At 35.7% G+C, this 21,973-nt stretch overlaps 1 protein-coding gene across 12 annotated transcripts in view; it reads left to right on the forward strand.

The window, feature by feature from the left end:
- HECTD1 (HECT domain E3 ubiquitin protein ligase 1) overlaps window positions 1–21,973 on the forward strand; it is a 59,123-nt gene that overhangs the window by 19,319 nt on the left and 17,831 nt on the right. For 3 of the 12 annotated variants that reach the window (XM_084207679.1, XM_084207682.1, XM_084207680.1), the window contains exons 5-26: window positions 1,216–1,497; window positions 1,785–2,073; window positions 2,393–2,469; window positions 2,558–2,656; window positions 2,979–3,093; window positions 3,658–3,832; window positions 5,042–5,180; window positions 5,372–5,542; window positions 6,590–6,812; window positions 6,903–6,947; window positions 9,352–9,627; window positions 9,731–9,807; window positions 11,202–11,336; window positions 11,570–11,716; window positions 12,034–12,128; window positions 12,528–12,633; window positions 13,541–13,675; window positions 13,760–13,899; window positions 14,384–14,707; window positions 15,112–15,278; window positions 15,455–15,631; window positions 18,408–19,244. In XM_084207679.1, the coding sequence (XP_084063805.1) occupies window positions 1,216–1,497; window positions 1,785–2,073; window positions 2,393–2,469; window positions 2,558–2,656; window positions 2,979–3,093; window positions 3,658–3,832; window positions 5,042–5,180; window positions 5,372–5,542; window positions 6,590–6,812; window positions 6,903–6,947; window positions 9,352–9,627; window positions 9,731–9,807; window positions 11,202–11,336; window positions 11,570–11,716; window positions 12,034–12,128; window positions 12,528–12,633; window positions 13,541–13,675; window positions 13,760–13,899; window positions 14,384–14,707; window positions 15,112–15,278; window positions 15,455–15,631; window positions 18,408–19,244 (4,231 nt within the window). The remainder of the gene's footprint in view (window positions 1–1,215; window positions 1,498–1,784; window positions 2,074–2,392; window positions 2,470–2,557; window positions 2,657–2,978; window positions 3,094–3,657; window positions 3,833–5,041; window positions 5,181–5,371; window positions 5,543–6,589; window positions 6,813–6,902; window positions 6,948–9,351; window positions 9,628–9,730; window positions 9,808–11,201; window positions 11,337–11,569; window positions 11,717–12,033; window positions 12,129–12,527; window positions 12,634–13,540; window positions 13,676–13,759; window positions 13,900–14,383; window positions 14,708–15,111; window positions 15,279–15,454; window positions 15,632–18,407; window positions 19,245–21,973) is intronic. The other 9 variants (XM_084207690.1, XM_084207683.1, XM_084207685.1 and 6 more) reach the window with 9 other exon arrangements.

Here is a 21,973-nt window from a genome sequence, read left to right on the forward strand (position 1 = left end):
AGCCTTTGTGTTACACTTGCAATTTGGGAGAAGAAATGTAAATACTTTCCAAGTACTCATTTGCTTTGTAAGTACATTCCAAATACTCTTTTACGGATGCCACTAATGCAGTGTGTTAAACAAGTGATCTTTTTTGTGTATTTCTGACAGTTGTTAATGTAAAGATCTATGGAATATTTGCAAATTACATTAAGATTGGCAGAATTGTTTATCTGTGTTGTCAAAGAACTGGAGCAAGATGCCAGAGGACGTGAACAGTGACCATTGCACATGAAAGAAAAAAATCCCGTGCAAAAGAGTACTGATAATGCAGAATGTTTGGCATGTACAGACCATGCCAGAAGCCTGGAAACTTAATGGAGATTTAAGATTTTTGTCTTCCTGAAATCTGGCTAATACTCTAATCTTGTTCTGTGTGTTGATAAGTAACTGTCTTGAAGTCCTTGGTCTGTGATACCAGACAGTTGTTTTGAAAATGGACTGTGAGTTGACATTTTAGGGAGTAAGAACTTGTAGTGATTCAGAGTTTGGTTAGAGAATAGGTATTGTGGGGGTTTTTCTGCTATTTCTTGACATCAATCTGCTTTGCTACTGCACATCTTTAAAGGCAAATGTGCTTGAAGCAAGTTATCTCAACAGGCTGGTGCAAACCTCCTGATCTGAAAGACTGAGATACTTCTAGTGTATAGATAAAGAGATGTTAAAGGTAAAGCCTTCCTTTATTTTCAGTATTGACATGAAAGGATGTTGGGTCCTTACCTAGGCAATTGGCCAGCAGTATTTTTTGCTGGGTTGTTAAGAGGATCACCAGTAAGCCTTGTTTCCACAATGTCAATGTCACTGGGGTTTTTAGTGTGCAGTTGGTTGGTTGGTTTTTTTTCCTCTCTTTAGTGACAAACCTAAATTTGGAAGTTTGTATTTTATTATCACAAAAATTCTTGCATGTCCCTGTGTGAGGTGCTCAGTGGGTAATCTGTGTTATCCAAGAGCAAAATTTCCTTTTCCCAGTTTGTCCTATTTTTAGGCTTGGTCCAATTGAAAACTTTCTTGCGCTTAAGAGAAATACGTAGACCTTTAAATATAACTTGAATGATCAAGCTTCATGGGAAAATCAAGTTCTTGTATATGGTCTGTATTCTTGTGGATATCCCCTTAGCACCATCTCACCTTAAGTAGAAGATATTTCATTGTTTTTTTCTTGCACGTCTTTCTTAGGTTTCAGATGGAGCTTTGAGATGCTTTGCTTCGTTAGCTGACAGATTCACACGGCGTGGAGTTGACCCAGCCCCATTAGCGAAACATGGATTAACTGAGGAGTTGTTATCTCGCATGGCAGCTGCTGGTGGGACAGCCTCAGGACCATCTTCAGCTTGCAAACCTGGACGGAGTAGCACTGGAGCACCATCTACAGCTGCAGACTCTAAATTAAGTAATCAGGTGTCAACTATTGTAAGCCTGTTGTCAACCCTGTGTAGAGGCTCTCCAGTAGTAACACATGTAAGAAATTCTTTTATGCTATAGCTTTTTGTTTTCATGGGGCTTTTCCCTTTGTATACTTCAATATATGCAAGATTTATGTTGCTATTTTATAGATAGATATAAATATTTCTAGATCCTTTTTTTTCATAGATATATGTATATATATACACATACACACACACATGTGTGCGCATACATACACGTAAGTTGCTTTTAAAGAGGGGGAAAAAGGAAACATTTCATATGGAAATGAAGCCCAGTTCTGATAGTATTTTCTAAAGCCTTGTATATTTTTTATTGTTCAGACTTTTAATTATTTCCAGGATCTCCTAAGATCTGAACTTCCAGATTCTATAGAAAGCGCGTTGCAGGGTGACGAGAGATGTGTGCTGGATACCATGCGGTTAGTAGATCTTCTTTTGGTGCTACTGTTTGAAGGCAGAAAAGCCCTGCCAAAATCTAGTGCTGGATCTACAGGCAGAATCCCAGGATTGCGAAGACTGGATAGTTCTGGGGAACGTTCTCATCGGCAACTGATAGATTGCATCCGCAGTAAGGATACTGATGCACTGATAGATGCAATTGACACAGGAGGTAAGCAAAAATACTCCAAAAAAGAAAATTAAATGCTTTGTTTAGCTTTGATTTTTATAATCTGAGTTGTCACAACAACTGAGGTAGTTAATTGAAAATCATTATATAAACATTGGCTTACTTTATTAAATACTCAACAGTGTTGTTAGTAATCACACCTATGCCACCTTTTTTTATTGCAATTAAGAGCATAAATGCTTCTCCAGAATAACTGAGGATGTTTAATTTTTTAAGACCTTCTTTTTATTTAAAGAATACTGTTGAATTTTAGTTTATGGTTGTGGGAACTTTAACTATTTTATTTAATTTTGTCTTTCAGCTTTTGAAGTAAATTTTATGGATGATGTAGGACAAACTCTTTTAAACTGGGCCTCAGCTTTTGGAACTCAGGAAATGGTAAATTAGATTTATAGACCCTTAAGAAGTTGCGTTATTTATGTAAAGGAAGATAAAAAAGACTGTTTTCCTTTTTCTTATCTAACAGGTAGAATTCCTCTGTGAAAGGGGTGCTGATGTTAACAGAGGTCAGAGGTCATCCTCATTACATTATGCAGCATGTTTTGGAAGACCTCAGGTAGCAAAGGTATGATTTAAGCTGACTCTAAAAAAGCATTACCTACTGACTTTTCATCTTGTTCTATTCAAAATATCTTCAAGGCAATATGCTGGACACATGCACTCTTAAATATTTACATGTTCTTTACAGTATTTATCAAAACAGATTTTTCATTATAGTGCAGTAGGGCAGTAATGAATAAAAGTAGTTTATATTAGCTCTACAGATATAAAAAGCACAGAATACGTACAAGCATGAGAATGCTGTAGGAGTGTTGTATGAAAGCACGTTTGCTACTTTGGAAGAAGAAATGCAATTTTTTTTCATACATAAAAATATTTATTCTTAGACTCTGTTACGACATGGTGCAAATCCTGATTTGAGAGATGAAGATGGGAAAACTCCTCTGGACAAAGCTCGGGAAAGGGGCCACAGTGAAGTAGTAGCTATTCTTCAGTCTCCAGGTGAGTGCAATATTTAAGTCCATAACACCTGCTATAGTAGAAATGCTGATATGTGTTCAATTATGCAGTTATAAAAATTTTACTCTATTAAGGTTATTAAAAAAAAATTGTAGCCTACCTTTCTTAAACCACAAAGTATGCATAAAAACATTAGTATTTTAAGATGTTGTTAAGTGAGGGGAATTACCAAGGAAATAGCTGAGCGGGGATGAACAGTACAAGTTGTCCTGCTCTTCAGCTGTGGGATCAGGCTAGGCTGCGACTTTGTTGAGGATTCAGAGCTTGTCAGCCTTGGTAGCTTCTCTGGTATCCTTTCTGTGTGGGAGCTGTACTTTCCCTGTTCTGAGAATTCTGATGCCACAGGTGATACTTGCTATTAAATACTTTTATTCAAGAAGTCATTCACGTGTAAATTTTATATTTTTAGGAATGCATGTTCATGTTCAGGTACTTGGATGTCAGTAAAGAAAACTTGTTTAGATGTTTAGAAGGGTCTTTAGAGGGGGATTTGTTTGGTTTGTTGACTTTTGCAATTGAATGTGTTGGGGAAAAATTTTTTTCCAGGGGATTGGATGTGTCCTGTCAACAAAGGGGATGAGAAGAAAAAGAAAGATGCAAACAAGGATGAGGAGGAATGCAATGAACCCAAAGGAGATCCAGAAATGGCACCCATATACTTGAAAAGACTATTGCCTGTGTTTGCACAAACATTTCAACAAACTATGTTGCCTTCAATAAGGTAATATTATCACAAGGGACAATTTCTTAATACATGCTTTAAAAAGCCAAAGTAAATCTAAAAGTTTAAGTAATGCTACTGACAGTACGTATTTGAATAGAAGTGATTGTTTGGAAAGTGTTGCAACAATGATTTTTACTTAGCACTTTAAGCAACATTTTTTCCTTTCTGGCGAAGTGATATGTTGGAAAAAGCCTGGCTAGTCATGGGAGAGCAGACCATACTCTTGACTGTAGCAGCATGAGGAAAGAATGCTATGTTCATACAGCATGTTGTATACACTGTGCATCAGGATTTGGTTACAGTTGTTTGTAGCCACTGTAATGAAAGCTGTAATTTAGTAGAGGAAAACAAATAAAATAATATCAAGATGCACTCATTGGAAAATCAGCAAGATTAGAAAAAGCTATTTTAGAAGGTTTTAGGAGACTTACTTAGCAGTGTGTTAGCTGGAGAAGATGCTGCTTCTAATTCTGTTAATTGCAGAAATGTAATCTAATTTATTACTTAAAAGGGAGTACTGTGCATGGCATAATGGTTGTGATAAGTTGCATCTGATCATAACCTTTTAGCCTTTTATACAACAAATATGACATTTATTCCAGTCTCTTATTTATGTTCCCAGTGTGTACAGGTACTTGGGGTGAAAATGCAGGATAAAAAGGCCTCTGCTAGAGACAGACTCCACATGAGCTGATGATAGAAAACTTAAACTAGGTCATTTTAAACAAAAGAAATAAGAAACTATGTTAACAGTCCATGCATGATTAACTGTTGTTGCAGATCGTGCAAAGTAGTTGGCTCTCTACTTGAAAGTTATCTTAATGAGTCAGACTTTTGGAAGTTGGTCAAAAAAATTCCTCTATAACCCTACAGGAGTGTTTTGCTTTCATATTAATTATGGTTCTTAGTGTGAGAAACTGCATGATCTAATAGTATGTTTAGAGTTAAAAGTTAAAGGGATCTCAAAATATGGGAAATACATAAAAGGCTGAATACCTCAGAGAGTGACACCGTGTGCAGAAGTGAATTGCCAGCACTAAAAGACACAAAGACAGGACGTAGAATAGGTTTACCTAGTAAAGGGTTGAGGAGAAAAGGGTATGTCAGACTGCACAAAAGAAGTCTTATCTTGAATCTTTTTGTTGCTTTGATTATTGCTTGCTTTATCATGGTAAGAAACTTTTTTTTTCCTACAATCTTTTACAGGAAAGCAAGTCTTGCACTTATTAGAAAAATGATACATTTTTGTTCTGAGGCGCTCCTGAAAGAGGTTTGTGACTCTGATGCTGGCCACAACCTGCCCACAATACTGGTTGAGATAACAGCTACAGTGCTTGATCAAGAGGTAGGAAGAATGAAAATGTTATCCTTTATGAAACTAGTATAAAAAAGGGAGTTATACTAATTGATTCCATGTATTTGTTAATAACTAACCCTAAAACTTCTGCAGTGTCCATCTGTGACCACATGTGCAGTTCAGTGTGTAAAGTAACAAGATCTCCTTTGTTATTTTCTCTTCATCTCAATGTATTACAGGATGATGATGATGGCCATTTGTTAGCCTTGCAAATCATAAGGGATTTAGTGGATAAAGGTGGTGATCTTTTTCTAGACCAACTGGCTAGACTTGGTGTAATTAGTAAAGTCTCAACTTTGGCGGGGCCATCATCTGATGATGAAAATGAAGAGGAGTCTAAACCTGAGAAGGTAAGTGTATGGAATTGATTTATTTACTTACTTGTTACTGTAAAACCAACACTTCTAAAATAATGTTCATTCCTACAAAAATGGCCAGGGCAAGGGAGTTAGGTTATTAAATTAATGCTTATTTTATACTACTAGTTTTAATAGTTTTCTTCTCTACCTTCATTTTCTGTTAGCATATTACTATCTGCTGAGTTTTCCTATTCATACTTCCTTGTGGTCAAGTTATTTGGTGCTTGATTTTGCCTAGTGTTTGGAAAGTGACTGGTAAACAAAACAAATCCTTCCTAAAGTATTTGTGTCAGAAGTGTATCTCTTCTGATGTCCATGCATTAAATAGTTCGAGATGTTTTAAATGTTGTTATCAAATATGTTAAATATATAGAAAAGAAAACAATTTTCTGCATAATGAAAGCTGTAAGGGTATATTAAAGTTATTTATCTGTTTCTAAGTCTTATTGAATTGTTACCAATTCAGTTAAATTTATAGCTTAATCTTTAGTGTGTAGTTAAACTCTTTTACTGTGGAGTATGGTTGTCTGGGGTTTCTTATGGGGGTGCTGGTTTTGTATTTTAGTGATTAGATATTAGAAATCATATGGACATGGTCCTAGATAACCAGTCTTGCCTGATAAGGGGTTTGGACTAGATGGCCTCCAGAGGTTTCTTCCAACCTCAACCATTTTGTGCTTCTTTTCTCACAATGCAAGTTTTGAACAGAGGCAGATGTTGTAGGCAGTAGGCCATTGTTATTGTTGAGTAGATAAAGCTCTATGTGAAAGGAAACTTCTAAGAAGTATCTTATTCTATTAAAGAATACTTTTAAGGATATGTTTTAGGTAGAAGTAGTATAGTTTCTACACTTTTGGTTTGAATAATTCTTCTCTCCTAAAGAGAGAGAATGTCGTCCTTTAAAAAATGTCTGTGGTGTTTTGGTTTTTTTTGTTTGTGGGGGTTTTTTTGTTTGGTTGGGCTTTTTCCCCCTCTTTTTAAAATAGATTGGAGATTTTTTTTTAGTTCTTGTTATTGCTTAATACAATGTTATTACAGGAGGATGAACCACAGGAGGATGCTAAAGAACTGCAGCAGGGTAAACCGTACCACTGGAGAGACTGGTCAATCATTAGGGGAAGGGACTGCCTGTATATCTGGAGTGATGCTGCAGCCCTGGAGCTATCTAATGGTAGTAATGGATGGTTCAGATTTATCTTGGATGGAAAGCTGGCCACAATGTATTCCAGTGGGAGCCCTGAAGGAGGATCCGACAGCTCAGGTAGACTTCTTGCCATTCAAGTCCAGGTTAAGTTTTGAGATGTTGTTGCATTTGTTTATATAATTTGATTTGAGCTATTTTGTTTTGCAGGAATTGGCTTACTAAATAGTAAAGGATGTAAACAGGTGGAAGGTGGTCAGTTAATTGTGATGCATTTTATCAGATAGCATGTGGCCATAACTTGACTTTCTTGGTGAATTGTGTTAAGTAAACATCTTGCCAGCAAAAGCGTATTAACTTTTTGTTTTGATTCTTCTCCATGCGTACTTAATTTTTTCACCCCAGTCATTAAAAGCACTTTGTAGTGGCCATTCCAGGAAAAGCAGGTTGAAATGGTGATTTGTTGTTTGCTTCTAGCTAGCAGAATGAATTTGCATGTGTTTGAAGACAAAGTAATGGAAAGTTTCTCATCGAGATTGGGAAACAAATTACAGTGTCTTAATTGTTTGTTGGAGAGAGGATAAGGGAACAGACCTTATGCACTGGCAATGCACAGCTGGTTCTGATTTACTGTACAGAATACACAACTTGTTCTGGATGCAGAAACAACCCTCCTTTTATTGCTTCATCTTTTTTTTTGCTGCAGTTCATGCATTTATGAACCTGCAGGCATAAAATGCTTTGCAATATTATGATGTTTTCAATGAGCCATTGACTGAAATAACAGAACATATTATGATTCAGGATGGAGATTAGGTGCTAATGACTTCATGCATCAAGTTTGGGGCAAGAAAACAAAATGCAATATAATGTTTCTGATCATAATGTATCTGGAAACCACTTATAGATTTATTGGGTTTTTTTTGGTCAGAAAATGCATCTTTGCATTCTTTTTAATAAGGTTAATGCCTTTAAAAGTAAATAAGTCCTGTGTTGAGATACTTGTTTATCATACAATACAGTCTTAAGAGGAGTTATGAAGATATTTTCTTAAATTCTCATAGAATTCTTGAATTCTCATTTGGCATTCCCTGGATGCCAAGTTTTTTGGTTTTCACTTCCCAATGGTCAAGGCAAGGGGATGAGACTATGTCTGTATAAGATGAGTGGAATGGTGACAGCTCAGATGAATTTGGGGCGAAGAGAACTTAGAGGAAGTCAGTTTGAGCATTTAAGATGTTACTTCAAATCGGAATTTCAAAGAAGTGCATAAATCCAAAGTTTTTTAACAAGATACCTAGTCTGAATATCATGAAGGAAAGGAGCTAAATGTAGGATTAAATGAGGCCTCTTGAAATATGTACTCAAATAGACATCTACTAAGATTGCTGATGTTGCAGTGTAATTTGCCTGAACTTTAACCACGAGCTCTAAGCATGTGCAGCAGCCTTTTTACTTAAAAAATTAATATTTGTTAACTGAAGTGACTGCAGTACAGTATAGGCTAGAATGTTATAAAGTCCTGAACTGTACTATATGTTCTGCTGTCCTAAATCATTACTGATCAATCTTGTGGTATACTTTTTAGTAACTTCATAACTGGCAAGACTATAGAGGGTTGAGTAGTGACATCTGTTAGTGTGTATTGCATGATGAAAGTTGGGGTGGATGGTCAAATATATATACTGTGAACATTTTGGAAGGTCTGTACTCACCCCTCTCCACATTAACTCTGTACTTGTTTTGTTTGAATTTTTAGAAAAAACAAATTCAATGCAAAAATTGAAATTTAATGGTAATTCTGAAGCTTTAAGTAAGTCTCAGAATTTTGTCCAAGAGAACTTGAAATTATTCCCAACCATGTAGAAATATAGTACTTTCAGTGCAATGTGCTATATAATAAATTTATTAAAATGTAATTATACAAATCTGAAAACATTTAATTAACAGAATTTTCATCTTGCATATCAAATCTCAATTATTTTTATAAGCCTTCTCCTTATATGCTATGAAATTTAAGCAGTAAAGAATGTTGTGCCTTGAGTGCATATTTATTTTTGTGGTATTTTGTGTTATTAACAATGGGCATATTTAAAAAGCCTAGAGCTTGTCAGTGCAGCAAAAGGCAAACAGAAATAATCTTCAGTGCGGTGTTTCCATTTTTACTTGAAATGGAATTTTTGAAAAGTTATATACTCAGCATTTTAATGATTAAAATATAAGTATATAATTTAATGACATTTTTCATTAATGATATTATGATTTTTTTGAATAATTTTTAAAATTTCTTATTTCTGAAAACTCACTTTTGAGAATAGTTCCTGCTTACCATTCTGAGTCCCATTTTTCAAAGACTAAAAATTTATACTGAATTTCTTAGATCTTCCTATATCATTTTAAGGATGAATTAATACATCCAAATTGCATCTCTCAGAAAGAGTTGCATTGTTGTATTGCAGCTTTGATGTGATCATAGAATAAATCACTGTTGAAGTACAGAAGTATACTACACTGAAATTTAGGACACTTTAAAACCCTTAATTTCAAAGTTAATTTTGCATTGAATGCACTCAGTTGTTTTGCTCTTGAAAAAAAAAAAGTTCTCCATAATGATGGAAGCAGTTGTTGGAAAAAACCAAATTTGTTTCTTTTTAAATAGAAAGTAGGAGTGAGTTCCTTGAGAAGTTGCAGAGGGCTCGAAGCCAAGTAAAACCATCTACCACAAGCCAGCCAATTTTATCAACACCAGGGCCAACTAAACTTACTGTAGGAAACTGGTCACTGACCTGTTTAAAAGAAGGAGAAATTGCTATTCACAATTCTGATGGTCAGCAAGCTACAATACTGAAGGAAGACCTGCCAGGCTTTGTGTTTGAATCCAACAGAGGAACAAAGCATTCATTTACAGCTGAAACTTCCTTGGGTAAGTATGTAGGTATGTGTTATGTGCAGGTAGGAACAAGTGTATATAAGATAGTTTTATTTGTTGCTTTTCATAGCTATGAGAAAATGCAACATTTCTAAAATATATGTTGCAGGGTCAGAATTTGTGACTGGCTGGACAGGTAAAAGAGGAAGAAAACTGAAATCTAAACTGGAGAAGACAAAACAAAAGGTTGGTGATCTGTAAATTTTATATTTATAATTTAATTGAGCTTGTTTTATATTATAATATTCTTAGGGAGGTGTAGTTTCCTCTTAGAAGATGAAAATCTCTGATTTCAATTAGATACAATTTTATACGAGGCTTGAAGGGGAAAACGCCAACCAGAACAAAGCACTTCTTTGGGTGATTTTATCCAAAAGTCTTAGTAAACTGTGTGCTCCTTTAGAGGAAAATGATAATTAAAAAAAAAAAAAAAAAAAAAAGTAGGAAAATCCAGTCTTCCTGACTTGCATTTGTATAATTCTTTAGGTTTTGTGGTTTATTTTTTATGTCTTTATGCTATAAGAAAAGATGTTAAAATCTATACTACAGTTGTGTCAGAGGCATATAATACTTCTGTTCATCTAGGTAATAATTTCAGACTGGGTGCTGGAAGTAACAATCTACCTACATCGTTAAGAGCTGTCGTAGTGAAGCAAAACTAGTCAACACCCTCATTTTAGATATCTTTAAAATTCTTCTTTTTCCTCAAAATCAAGGGGGGAAAGGAGGAACTAAGAAATCAAGTATTAAGGTCTTTACAAAAAATACAAAAAATAACAGTACATTTTGTGATCCTCTTATGCCAAGGACTCAGGCTGATCTTCAGTCTTTATCTGTCTTGCAGTTTCTAACAGTGCAGCCACTATATTCTGTACATTATATCTGCAGCGTTTTAGGACACATATCTTAGGAAATGTGACAGTAAATTGAAAGTTGAAATACTGTGTGTGAATGATAATACGTGGGATGATAAAAGAAAGACAGTACTCTCTTATATCTAAGACTGCACTGTGTAGTTCTGAAGCTTATGCAATGTATTATTGTAGCACATAGAATGATAATGAAAAGGAAAGATTTTTGGGGAAATTTCTTACAAAAGAAAGATGTTGTTTAATCAGAACTTACTTTATCTGTATCTTGTGTGAACCATACTTTGTAGAAAGAGTAATTCTTACTAAAAGAGGTTGTATAGGGACTTAGTGTGAATTGGTAGAGTATTCAGAAACGCTATTGAACGTGATTAATTGTACATTTAAAAATATTACCTGATCCATGATACACTTCTTAAAGAAAGATTGACAGATTGAGAATCATACCTTTTCCTACTACCCTTTATGCTGTAACCTAATACATGAAGGTAAGTTTCATTTCTGTCAAGAAGATTTTGTGTATTTCCATTTATTTCTCCTGTACCTTTTTCTTTTCCCAACCTTTCCCATTTCATGATGCACATGGGTTTTTATTCTTCCCTATTTGTCTGCCTGTTGTGGACTTAATAAGAATGACCAAATTTGCAGTACCTGAGAATATAGTAATGGTCTCATTACAGTAAGGTCTGACTTCTGATTATCAATTTGTAGGTACGCACTATGGCAAGAGATTTGTATGATGATCATTTTAAAGCAGTTGAAAGTATGCCTCGAGGCGTAGTTGTAACACTGAGGAACATAGCAACACAGTTAGAGTCTGCATGGGAACTTCATGCAAACAGGCAGGTAAGTGTATCTCCTTTATTTTTAATGTGTGACATCAGTGGAAATCGGATAATGTTCAGACTAGTCTGTCATGATATGAAGCAGAGTCATGAAGCAGAGATAGCATGTCTGTGATGTGGGGAGTTTTAATGCATGTATTACCCAGTTAGGCATTTTCCTTAGGATATAGTTTTTCAACTGAAGCAAGTGGACAGATTACTTGGTTTCATGATAATGATCTTTCTGTCTTTCAGTGCATTGAGGGAGAAAATACATGGAGAGATTTAATGAAGACTGCGCTGGAAAACCTAATTGTACTGTTGAAGGATGAGAATACTATTTCTCCCTATGAAATGTGCAGTAGTGGCTTGGTTCAATCGTTGCTGACAGTTTTAAACAATGTGAGTTTATAGACATAAGTGTTTAAAGAAAAACTTCCTAACTTCCAAGTTAAGACATGTGGCATAATGTAAAAGATCTGTTATAAACCTGTCTTTTTCCTGTCTTGGTGAAAATTTGTCAGACTTGCTCCAGTTACTGGTCTACCTATTGAAAATAAGCTGTCATAATAGATGACTAGTTTGAATGAAAATAAATCAACTCTCTTCAGGTCTAATGGCTGATTATTAGCTTTTCACATACAGATGTTAAATTGGGATTTCAGTGAGACTACATAGATGTCTTTGCCTGTCTGTAACTTGTTTTTTTTCCCTCCTAGAATGTTGATTTGGATGTGAAACAAGACTGTAGTCAACTGGTAGAGAGGATAAACGTTTTCAAAACAGCATTCAGTGAAAATGAGGATGATGAAAGGTAAAAATAATACCAAACCAGGAAAATCCTCTTTGAAATTTTGAAGCAGTATGGTATGTTTAAAATAATTTAAAGAAAAAAGTACCGGTTTTTTCCATTTCAATGGAATTGAAAATTGGTCTTGAAAGACAGCATCTAATATTGAAGTAGCAATTGAATGTTTTTATCTCTTGAGAGTCAACCTATAGAACATTATTGACAAAACAAAGGTGGCTTGTTTATCACTGTGCAGATTAGTATCTTTCTTACTGGGCTGTAACCATGTGACTAGAGCAGATACCATCAGTAGAAATAGCAAGCTGAGATAGTTTCCTCAGCTGGATCCTGTTTTCTGAGATACTGTAGAATTTTTTTCTTTGTTTTGTTTTGTGGTAACATAGTACCTGTTCTGTTCCACAGTCGTCCGGCAGTTGCATTAATTCGGAAATTGATAGCAGTGTTAGAATCTATTGAACGTCTGCCTCTCCACTTGTATGATACGCCAGGATCTACGTATAATCTTCAGGTAAATGCACAGTGGTAACAGCATATCACACTGAGTGGTGCTCAACTGAAGGTTATATGTTGCACACCTTGTCTGCAAGAGTCATATTCTTGTAGATGTGGGTAGAATTAGGTAAAGACCAACCAAATTTCGGCATCTGTTTCCTCTAGCGCTGAAATGCATGGCTGTTCCTCTACTGTCACTTAAACACTGTGAGGTAAAAGTAAATTTTGATGGAGATAATGTGTTCTTTGTTTTGTCTTCAGGTATTGTCTTCATATAAGACCATGGCCTCTAGTTAAAAGGCAGGTTGCTGTGATTACGAGACAATTAGTAAGAAGAGGGGATAGGCTTTAAAGGGTCCTGTCTATAGCTCTGTGTTCAATTGGTAATGCAAGATGCCTCCAGGCTCAGCAGCTTGTTATACAGGAAACTTGGCAGTTTGGCTAAAAATATTACTTGTTTTCTCCCAGTTTCTCTGGAGTCCTAATTTTTTTCTATTTGAAAGCACAGTTCAGGGTTTTGCAACATGGAAGTATAAATATTTGTGGTTTCATCTTAAATGTCTAGAAAATAGTTGCAAAAAGTTGCAAAACCACTGTTGCTGTTCAAACTATTTTTGAAAACAGCTTTCGGTTTCTATATTATTGTATTTGCTAGTCAACAAATAAAAGCTATAAAGACATAGGAAAAGTGAGAAAATGTTAGCTGAGTGTGTAATTGACTTACACAATGTCATAGTAAAGAATTGTTTGGTTAATTGAAAAAAGGTAGTACTGGGAAATTACTTTTTAAAGCATTTTGTTAGAATATAGTGCTTAAGATACTTGATAAGCCACTAAAATGGTTGTAGTGAAATACACTATTTTTATTAAAATCCCAAAACCTAAACAGGAAAGCCTAGATTGATGTTTCGCTGTTCTTTCAGATACTGACAAGGCGCTTGAGGTTTCGTTTGGAACGTGCCTCGGGGGAGACATCTTTAATAGATCGAACTGGTAGAATGCTCAAGATGGAGCCACTGGCAACTGTTGAATCTCTAGAACAGTATCTCCTGAAAATGGTGAGCTGCATACCAACACAGAGTTCACAGGGAATACTTACATTCTACTTCTTTAATATTTGATTTGTTTTCTTTCATATGTAGGTAGCAAAGCAGTGGTACGACTTTGATAGGGCTTCATTTGTTTTTGTACGAAAACTACGAGAAGGTCAGACATTTGTGTTCAGGCATCAACATGATTTTGATGAAAATGGCATTATTTACTGGATTGGAACAAATGCAAAGTGAGTTTTTCAAAGCTAGATATTTTAAGGCCAGACACAATAAGCTATAATCCGTGAGGCAGGATGGGGACAAAGTATTCATAATGAAATGAAATCTGTTATTTCTTAGAAGTGGGAGATATCTTTTAATCAATAGAATTACATTTCTTTTGGATATGCTTAAATAATGGAAAAATATGAATCACTTGTGTTCAGAATTTGTTTTATGCTTCACTAAGAAGATGGAGTGGGGAAGTTTGGGTCTTTGTTTTTGCTTGCCGTGGTTCTGTTTGATTTTGTTGGTTTGGGTTTGGGTTTTTTTTTCCTTTGCTACAGTGTTTTAAAAAACACTGTGATGTTTGAAACATATCTAAAATTATATTGATCATTTGGTGTAATAAACTCAGCTGTTATATGCAATTTACAGTAAATGTCAAATATTGCTCAAACTAGGTTTTTTTTTTATAAGAATAATTGAACAGTATATTTCTCTTTTTAAATACAGAACTGCATATGAGTGGGTAAATCCAGCAGCCTATGGATTAGTAGTGGTTACATCCTCAGAAGGAAGAAATCTACCTTATGGTCGTTTGGAAGACATCCTGAGCCGTGACAGTTCAGCTCTCAATTGTCACACAAATGATGATAAGAATGCTTGGTTTGCCATAGACCTTGGCCTTTGGGTTATACCATCAGCCTACACATTACGCCACGCTCGAGGTTACGGACGATCTGCTCTCAGAAATTGGGTTTTCCAGGTATCTAAGGATGGACAGAACTGGACTACTTTGTATACTCATGTTGATGACTGTAGTCTCAATGAACCAGGGTATGTCAGTGTATTTTATTACTTTTCATAAGACTGAGTGCCGTGAAAAACGTACTTGACTGTAGACTAATTTAGTGTGTACTGTGTTTGTAATAATGTATCTGTCTAAAGAAGTGGTAATTCATAGATATTATCAAGGATGGGCTGGAGAATAAGTGATTCACAGGTTTTCTGTGTGGTTCATATAATTTCCATCACTGTAAATTTTGCATTTTGTTTTTTAACAAAATCATAAGGCCAACACTCATCTGAAGTTTGCCCTGGTGTTAATAGGTTTATATATCTTGTAGTATGCATACAGGATTGGTGTTATGATTTTGTTTGCTTTGGTATTAAGGTTTTTTGGTTTTCTTTTTTCCTTCATTCCTGTTACCTACCAACACCCCTTCCTAATAAACTTAAAGGTCTACAGCAACATGGCCTTTAGATCCTCCAAAAGATGAGAAACAAGGCTGGAGACATGTTAGAATAAAACAGATGGGAAAGAATGCCAGTGGGCAAACACACTACCTCTCCCTGTCTGGATTTGAACTTTATGGCACTGTGAATGGAGTATGTGAAGATCAGCTGGGTAAGAAAAAGAGCATGTATATCCTACTTGCTCTTTTAAAATGCTATTGAGCATACCATATAAAAGCCAGTGTGAAAAAGGAGGTTAACTTTTGCAGTTGAACTTGCTTAGAAATAAGCTCAAAATTATTCCCCATTCAATACTTTTCAAGTATTTTCAATTTACGTTTCTTGTAGGAAAAGCTGCTAAAGAAGCTGAAGCAAATCTGAGAAGGCAGCGACGTTTGGTCCGTTCTCAGGTGTTAAAATACATGGTTCCAGGAGCTCGTGTAATCAGAGGAATTGATTGGAAATGGAGAGATCAGGATGGAAGCCCGCAGGGGGAAGGCACTGTTACAGGAGAATTGCATAATGGTGAGCATGAATTGCCTGAATTTATGTTGTTGAATCACATCTGTTGCATGATTACATCGTACAGAATGGGTAGCATTAAAGTACTTCCCTTGTAATGCCTTGATGAAGTTGATAAAAGTTCAAATACTTTGGAGGGAAGAAGCTTAAAATACTACAGCTGTTGGGGTCCATTTGTGAAATTCCATTTGAGCATGTGAAAAAAATTCTTGCTGTAAATGAAACTTTTATATAGTTTTGGTTAATTAAAATATTAAACTGTTATTCAAATATGAAACTGTTGTTTAGACATCTATTATAAACTATATGAAGGTGAGTGATGCAAAGTGATAAGTTAAGCTTTGGGCCTGCAAAATCTATAATTACCTTCCTCATTTCTTCTAGCTGAGCATTTGCAATATTTTTCTTGACTTTTGTTATATCCTGTACCTTTCCTACCTTGCAAGCTTCTTTGGGATCAAGTTTTTGTTCTTGAGTTAAAGCATGGAAATTTATTAACTTAAGGAGCAAAATAAAAACCTGCAACAGCCAGGGAAGTCAGTACTGAGAAAGTTAAGTTATTGAAGAGGCTTCAGGAGAGGTAGTGATCTTGTCAGCTGAATATGCTTTCCACCATTTCACTTCTCTTCCCCCTATTTTGAGGTATATAAAGCTTGCCTTGTTTCTGAAGCACCTTCAGCTACTTTTAGGTTCATTTTTAGCTAGACTTGAGAATTTCTTCTAGTAAGTTGAGTTGTCAGCTCTCAAACATGGAGAAATCTCCAAAGTACAATTTCTTAAAGTGATTTGAAATGGAACTTTTTTTAAGCTGTACAGTACAGCTTGTGGGGAAGTCTTCCATCATCCATATATTTTTCTTATCAGATGCAACAGTACCCATAGCTATATTATAACTTTGAAGACTTTAGTTATTATTGGTGAGTAGTATTCTACCAAAGCAGTGATTTTATTCCTGTGTTCCAGTAGAACTTCCCCATTTAACCATAGGTAAAATTGAAGTTCGTTTATCAAATGGTGATGCCAACTCATCTCATTCCTGTCACAGCTTTTTTCATATAGAATTTTGAAAATAGGATCTAATTTACTTTTTTGGTTGTTGTTCACAAGTGTAGACAAATGTTGTTTTACACCTATAATGATGGAGCAGTACAACTTGAGTACATAATATGTACTGAAAACTTTTTCAGATTTAAAACTGCTTGTAGTTAATAATTTAGGAAAAGAAACTATACCAGAAGTATAATAATTTAGGGAAAGAAACAGAACCAGTTATTTAGTTATGCTTTGAAAAAAATATCGGGTTCAGATATTTATAAAGGGGAAAAATTATACTGTTGAGCTCCAGTATGGAGCTTTTTTGCATCTGATAAAACAGGCAAATCATGGAAGAAAAAAAAATTCAGATTAGCTTCACAACTTTACCCTTCAAAGGTTTAGTGGCATGAAGCTACTCAGCTATAGCTTGTGAAGAAGGAATAAAACCATATGAGAATAACATGATCTAAACCTGCTCATTTGGGGATGAGATGTCTACTTGTCATATCTGAAAACTTTATAATTTTTTAGCTACTTTTCCTCCAGAGTGAAATTTGTAAATAGCAAATTGCCTGTAATGATCTGTTTCAGTCTAGGAATGGTGATTTTTGAACAGTTAAAAGCTGAAGGTGTACGTGACAGTAATAAAAATAATATTTTACTTGATATTAGCTCTTTCCTGTTTTAATAAAGAAAAATATGTGTTTATCTGGACCTCATATTTGTTTTGACTTTGTCTGAGATTGGAGAAGATAACTAAGCTTTAGAAATTTCATTTTTGGATGAAATATGTTTCAATTAAAGTAGTTACGCCAATATTTGTTGCCGTTAAGATACAGTGAGAAATATTAGAAGAAATTATTTAAGTGACTCATAGATTGTGGTACATATTTAGACAAGTAAAAAATAAATCATTTTGCCCCCATTTCTGTCCTAGTTAGCTAAATTTTGCATGTTACCCTCATTATTGCATTATTACATTTAGCTGTTTAAAAATTTTGCTACTCAAAATAATAATTTAATAAAGGAACTTAAGAGTAGCATCTCTTCGGGGTTTCGTTCTCATCCCAGGGTAGTTTTTTTTCTTTGAAGTATTCTCTATGAAACCCTGAAATTTTAGTTGATGTAGCCCTTACCTGATTGCCATAAGATTTTTTTATGAGTAAGGAATGTTTGAGTATGTGAAACTTACTGAACTAAAAAACTGTGTATCTATAAATTAGTTCTTTCAATTTAAGAATAAGAAATCTCAAACTAAGCAGTTTCATGACGTGTTGTCTGTTGGGTAAATATGCTTATCCACAAGCATCCAACAAAGAAAAATGTTACTGAATGTCCATGTAATAATTGCAGCTTCTTGACAGATGCTAGTAAAGTTATGATACATTTTAATATACATTTTTGTTATTAGAGATTCCAATTTTGATTGATGCTAATAAAATTTTGAGAGATTCTAGTAGGTCAGGTCCCTTCCTGAAGGAAGCTTTATTTTTGGCTGTGGATTATGTGGCCCTGAAGATTGAGATGGCAAGAATGAGCAGCCTCTAAATTGGCAACATTATGACATACTAAATTGTTTGGATTTAAGTACTTCCTTTTTAATTAGCGTTAAGGGTTATTTAGTGATTTCATTGATTCAGACATACAGCCCTTATGAGAAGCTGATCCCACATTGTGGAGCTACTGTCTGACACGCCTCCTGTCTGCTTTCTGCTGGATCTCACAAACTCCTGTCCCTTTCCAGGCTGGATTGATGTCACCTGGGATGCTGGTGGCTCTAACTCTTACCGTATGGGCGCAGAAGGAAAGTTTGACCTCAAGCTTGCACCAGGGTACGACCCTGATTCAGCGGCATCACCCAAACCTGTTTCATCCACTGTTTCAGGCACAACGCAATCATGGAGCAGCTTGGTGAAAAACAACTGTCCAGACAAGACGACTGCTGCTGCAGGCTCCTCAAGTAGAAAAGGAAGCAGCAGTTCTGTGTGTAGCGTGGCAAGTAGCAGCGACATCAGCTTGGGTTCGACCAAAATGGAGCGGAGATCAGAAAGTGTATTGGAACAAAATATAGTTTCAGGCCCTGACGTCCATGAACCAATTGTTGTTCTGTCTTCTGCTGACAGTGTGCCTCAGGCTGACATAGGGTCATCTTCCAGTGCGAGCACCAGCACCTTAACAGCGGACATGGGAAACGAAAATGCAGAGAGGAAGTTAGGTCCCGATAACTCAATACGTACTCCTGGGGAGTCCAGTGCTATATCCATGGGAATTGTTAGTGTAAGCTCTCCTGATGTGAGTTCAGTCTCTGAACTGACTAATAAAGAAGCAGCTTCCCAACGACCCCTAAGCTCTTCAGCGAGTAACAGACTCTCAGTCAGTTCTTTGTTGGCTGCTGGGGCACCCATGAGCTCCAGTGCAAGTGTTCCGAACTTATCGTCTCGAGAAACTTCCAGCCTGGAGTCCTTTGTACGGAGAGTGGCAAACATAGCACGTACCAATGCCACAAACAACATGAATTTAAGCCGGAGTAGCAGTGATAACAATACTAATACTTTGGGAAGAAATGTTGTGAGTACTGCAAGTAAGTAAGCTATTTTTATTTTTACTTGATGGTTTTGTTGTCTCTTTGGCTTTTGTTACACTTGAGTTTGGATTGTGTTGGCTTAGTAGAGAAATGTACTTAAAACAGCCTTGACCTTGTGTAGGCCTATAGAACTTACGAAGGACTCATTGAGTTCCTATCAGCTGGAAAGTGTTACATTGCCCTGTCATGTCAGATCACAGGTACCCAAACAGAAAGAAATTTGAAATTGATGATGGAAATTGATGTTGATTATATGTGTAAGGAAAGACTACAGATTAGAGCAAGAGGATGGAAGTCTAGCAACAGTAGCTAATGTCAGGTACTTGGGCTTTCTGACCTGTGTAGATTGTGGATATTTCTGTTATTTTTCATTTTTCCTCAGGAAGGGCAGTTTGTGCATATTGTGAAGTGTCTGAGCATAGGAGCTAAGAACAAAGTACTAAGGAAAAAAAAACTACAGTATAATGAAATGTTAGCAGATTCCTGATTTTGTCAAGCTGCATTACATAATGTACTCTAATACTGAATGTGTTTTCTAGAGGCTGTCATTAATGCTTAGATTTGGTGAACTGTTCAGGAATATTAAATGTAGGGAAGTTTGTAGTTAACAGTGTTTTAAATTACATTATATACATGCTTTATCCATTTGCATATTCTTAGATTATATGTAGGAGCAAGGTATTAGCAAGGTAAGTTGTAAACTTGCTTGTTATGAGTTTCACTCTTTTTTTTTTTTGAGCATGCTCCCATCAAAGCTGTTACTTGTTGGGTATTTTGTTCTCTGATGGTGATAGTACTTCAAACAGAGAACTGCATTTCATGGGCTTAAGCAAGTTAGAAAAAGTGAAATTACCCAAGCTAGAAAGCAGCATAAATTTCTTGTTAAGCTTTCATTCTTGTCATGATTGTCAGTGAAGCTGGTGAAGGGTCTGGAGCAGCTATGGGGTGTTCAGCCTGGAGAAAAGGAGGCTCAGGAGAGATATAGGTGCTCTCTGCAGCTACCTGAAAGGAGGTGTAGTGAGGTGGGGGCAGCCTTTTTTCACAGGTAGGAAGTTACAGGGGAGGCTTCGATTAGATAATAGGAAAAATTTCTTCATTGAAAGGGTGGTCAAGCACTGGAATGGGTGGCTCAGGGAAGTTGATTCACCATCCCTCAAAGTGTTCAGAAGTTGTGTGAAAGTGGCACCTGTGACGGTGGTTTAGCAGTGAACATGGCAGTGCTGGCCTAACATCTGGACTCAGTCTTTGAGGTCTCTTCCAACCTTAACAATTCTGTGATTCTATGCTTCCTTATTTAGAAATGTGGTGTTTGCTTTTAACATTTTAAAATATTTTGAAATACCGAATGCTGAATGTTTTTTTTTTTTGATGGGGGGATTTTTTTTTTAATGTATCCTTACATTCATGTTGTGATACTGGGGATGGGGCCGAAGTCTTTTGCAACTTGCAATAAGAATGTAAGTAAGATACTCAAAGAAAGCTTTCCAGGAATTGATCCTCTTATAGACAGATAGTGGTTCTGGTTCTTAAGTAGGTTTGTATTGAGGGGAGAAAAAAGAGACCACTTTTAAAAAACATGGTAAAATACTTCAACAGCATATTTAAAATTTCATGAATGTTTGATACTATACACTGCAAAAGTTAGAAATAAGAATGTAGCAACTTAAAAATTTAATTCTGTGATAAAAATAGTCATACTTTATATTATCTGTCATGTAGCAATTATTTTGGTTTATGTTTTTATATTATTAGAAACTGTAAATGGTGACTCATGTTCCTAAAAGAGATCAGAGACTAAATTTGAGCAATCTCATCAGAGTTCAATTAGAGCATTGTAAAAAGCTTGATGTGTTAAAAAGTTTTTTTTGAGTTTTTTAGCCTGTTCAGGTTAAAAAAAACCCAACCAACCAAACTAACGACCAACCAAACCAAACCAAAAAACTCCACCATCAAACAAACCACCCACAGCAACCCGACGCCCCAGAAGTCAAGACTGAAATCATCATTAGTGAGATAAGTCTTTCTGTACTGGTTGCATTAAAAACATCAGTATTTGACAGAAGCTAAGTGGTGTCTAGAGTAGCCAATTTCCATTTGCTCTTGAATTCAGAGCAAACAGAATGCTGATGCTTAATGGCTTTTTCTGTTTACTCAAACAGCAAAGAGTTTGCAGTTATTAATTAGCAGAGGGTGAAGGATGTGAATACTGAACAATTTATTTGCAAGCTCTTGAGCAACAGAAGAAAAACTCTTTGGTTTTTCATTTCCATGCTTTCATAGAGAACAGCATGAGCTTATGAACAACCCTAAATTTAAAATTTGCAATTTCCCTCATCATAATACTGTTATTTCACACCCCTCTGCATTGTTATATTTTTATTTGCAAAATGTTAGCTAAGTTCTTAAGGGGCAGGGATGTATGTAGTAGTAACTGTATGTAACAGAGAGGGAAAGCAGAGATACTAACTTTTGTTTTTTTTTTTTTAACCCCAAAAAAGCTACCACATTCACTTAGGCGAAGAAGCTTTCTTATATCCTTCTTCCAGGGTAGTAACGTTTGCAAACTTTGGTAATAATAATATGAAATGCAGAGGTGTTTGTTTTTTGGTGTTTTTTTTTGAGAAAGCAATTTCTCAGTTTACATAAATGGCAATAATGAAGCTTCTTTTGAAACTTAAAAACTTGCATTTGATAAAGTTCAGAAAAAGTAGATTGAAAAACCTAAG

This window comes from Fringilla coelebs (assembly GCF_963513975.1).
Source record: "Fringilla coelebs genome assembly, chromosome: 6".
Lineage (NCBI taxonomy): Eukaryota > Metazoa > Chordata > Aves > Passeriformes > Fringillidae > Fringilla > Fringilla coelebs.